Raw genomic sequence first — 2,697 nt, 5'->3', positions numbered from 1 at the left:
CGGTCGCGCGGTTCGTGCGACAGACCTCCACGGCCAATTCCTCCTCTCTGCTCTCTCTCTCCTCTCCCAAGCCGGAGAGCCAGGCAAATAAAGACGGCCATTCCTCTCACTCTTCGTCTCTCTCCTTCTTCTCTTCTTCCTCACACAGCATTCTTTTGACGTACTCCAACTCACGGTTTTTTCCAACCACAGTCACTCGTTAACCACCCACGCGATCCTTATCCAACTTCATCAACTTCCACCAACCAACCCCCCCCAAAACAACCATCAAGATGCGTTTCACTGCCGCTGCTGTCATTGGCTTCTCCGCCGTCGCCGTCCAGGGTGCCTACGCTCCTCCCGCCCCGGTCGAGTACCCGACCACCACTGAGGCCGCCCCGGTCCCGGTCTACACCACCTCCTCCGCCGCTGAGCACCCCAAGCCCACCGCCGACAAGTACACCACCGAGGTCGTGACCGCCTACACCACCTACTGCCCGGAGGCCACCCAGATCACCCACGGCGGCGTCACCTACTCCGTCACCTCGGTATGTCTCCTTTTTCTTTCCATGCTCATCGAAAGCGATGAGAGAGAGTGAGAGTGAAATATCACACACAGAAGAACGACTCCAAAGAAAGAAAGAATACTAATCCGTCATTGCTTCCACAGGCCACCACCTTGACCATCCCCGCCGCCACCGTCACCAAGGCCGTCTACACGTCAGTCGTCACCGTCTGCTCTACCTGGTACATCAGCACCAGAGGCACCCTTCCGAGACTGTATCACGAAAGAGGCAAAGAACACCCCATACTGACATACCTTCTCTCACAGCACCATCGCCCCTCCCCCGGTCTACACCACCCTGGTCAAGCCCACCCGCTCCGCCGCCGCCTCGGCCGCCGTCTCCGCCCCGGCCTCCGCCTACCACCCGTCCAACGGCACCAAGACCACCGGCACCGCCTCCGGCCCGACCAGCTACACCTCGCCCTCGCCTCAGGCCGCCAAGGGTGACGCCGCCAAGCTGTCCTTCGGCTTCGCCGGCCTCATTGCCGCCTTCGGCCTCGTCGCCGCCCTCTAAGCGTCTCGCCGCTGCTGATGACGACGATGCTGGGGGAGGAGGACATGTCAAGTCCCGCCGCCGCCACCGCCGATCTCGACGTGGTGGATGCGTTGAAAAGGTCGCCTTTGTTTTTCATGCCAGCTCCCTCTCTCATTCTATTTCATAGAACACAAGCCTGAAGAAGCAAAGCCTTTTACTCCTGTCAAGCGTCATTCCTTTTTTTTTCTCCCGTTGTTTTCGTCCGTCGGGAGGGAAGTCACACCCTGCTGTTGTTTTCTTCTCGAAGTTTGGTGAGAGAAGTTGTTGTTCCGTTCCTCCGGGGGCACGATCGCGTGGCATCACACGTCATCCCATCTTTTATTTTCCTTCTCATTTTTACACCTCGCTCTTCGTCGTCGCGATGGAAATCGTTTCCGTCGTCTCGCAAGAACTCACTTTTTTATTATCATCATCGTTAACCTCATCCGCGAAGACTCTAATGAACATGACAAGATACACTCTACTGCTACCTCCCTCCCAACGCGACGCTGTGTGATCTTGTAAGGTAAGGTGACTGTGTCTTGTCGTGATGGTAAAGCTTCGAGTGACGCTGAGGTTCGAGCGGACCCATCTGTGCCATGCCATCCGTCTCCCTCACTGCCTCCCAGCCTTGCCTAACGTCCCTCCCGGCGTCGCGAGCCACCCTGCGTAACGAGCCAGCATTGAACACTTTCATCTATAGTATTCTGCAACAGCTGTGTCAATGTGCGCCAACATATCTGGGGTGTAGACCGGAATGCCAGCTTCCTGTCGACCGCTCTACGTCCAACTTGGGTTCATCTTGCAGACGCTGTCATCGATTCCGTCCTTGTGCGAAATCCGACCTGACCGATCGATCGTTTCATACAGGCACACTACAAATCCATATACATATTCATCTGCCTCTATCGATCGCTCAGAAGTAGCTCTACGGCTACCTTCAGTATTATCTTCACGAGACGAAGGTTGCGCGATCCCGAGCGCTGCCGCCGTGGGCGTTCATGGTATCGTGTTCGAACCTCAATTGCTGAGTCATGCTCGCGGCCGAGGACTCTAGAGGAGCCATGCTATACGCCTCCATAATCTATCCAAGCACACCTGTCCACACCGAGGGCTCTAAAACCACTGTGGTCTACAGCGCCAGTTGTTTCGTCTGTACAGTTAGTTCTTGTGGATTGTCCAATCACCGACAGTCCTCGTAGAGATGATAAAAACGCGATACAAGAATGATCAGTTCAAGTTTCTTTAGGAACATTATCTTAGATTGACATGAGAATTTACTACATAAAGAACTTCAATTCATAAGGTTATCTGAGCTACGAGCGTTTCCACATCTTGCGCATTAACTTGCTAAGTGCTTTGGGACTCTCTGCAACCCCTGTGTTCAGAGGTGTCGCCGACAGTATCGCATAGTTGTCGCCATTGCGTGGGATGCTCTCGCTCGATTGCTCGTTGTGAGAGCGGCTCGGTCGTTCGCGCAAAGATGATAAAGACTGTTTCACGAATTTTATACGAGCCGGCGAGACCCATGACAGCTTCTCGTACCCGCGCAGCGCCCGCAAGTACATCTCCTCCGCCTCCGCCATCTTGCCTTGGCTGTAGTACAGGACCCCGAGATTGTTGACCGTGTCCAGCGTCG

The 2,697-nt window shown here is 54.9% G+C and overlaps 2 protein-coding genes across 2 annotated transcripts in view; one reads left to right on the top strand and one right to left on the bottom strand.

The window, feature by feature from the left end:
* Window positions 1-182: 182 nt before the first annotated feature.
* K489DRAFT_34488 (uncharacterized protein) lies at window positions 183-1,124 on the top strand. Its single transcript, XM_033602324.1, has 3 exons — window positions 183-527; window positions 650-699; window positions 890-1,124. The coding sequence occupies exons 1-3, from the start codon at window positions 273-275 to the stop codon at window positions 1,056-1,058; spliced, it is 474 nt and encodes a 157-aa protein (XP_033457542.1). The 5' UTR covers window positions 183-272; the 3' UTR covers window positions 1,059-1,124.
* A 1,250-nt stretch (window positions 1,125-2,374) lies between these two features.
* Window positions 2,375-2,697, bottom strand: part of K489DRAFT_403140 (purine and uridine phosphorylase) — a gene marked incomplete at both ends in the record, with an annotated part of 4,116 nt that continues 3,793 nt past the window's right edge. Inside the window, one exon of the mRNA XM_033607076.1 lies at window positions 2,375-2,654. Coding sequence (XP_033457541.1) covers window positions 2,375-2,654 — 280 coding nt within the window. The remainder of the gene's footprint in view (window positions 2,655-2,697) is intronic.

Source organism: Dissoconium aciculare (assembly GCF_010015565.1).
Source record: "Dissoconium aciculare CBS 342.82 unplaced genomic scaffold K489scaffold_10, whole genome shotgun sequence".
NCBI classification, from domain to species: Eukaryota; Fungi; Ascomycota; class Dothideomycetes; order Mycosphaerellales; family Dissoconiaceae; genus Dissoconium; species Dissoconium aciculare.
The sequence above is the reverse complement of the archived record's forward strand: the minus strand, read 5'-3'. Positions and strand labels throughout refer to the sequence as shown.

Coding starts and splice junctions, on each gene's coding strand:
- K489DRAFT_34488 (XM_033602324.1), top strand. CDS start 273: ATGCGTTTCACTGCCGCTGCTGTCATTGGCTTCTCCGCCGTCGCCGTC. Junction 528..649: donor TCACCTACTCCGTCACCTCG/GTATGTCTCCTT, acceptor TTGCTTCCACAG/GCCACCACCTTGACCATCCC. Junction 700..889: donor GTCACCAAGGCCGTCTACAC/GTCAGTCGTCAC, acceptor CGCCGTCTCCGC/CCCGGCCTCCGCCTACCACC.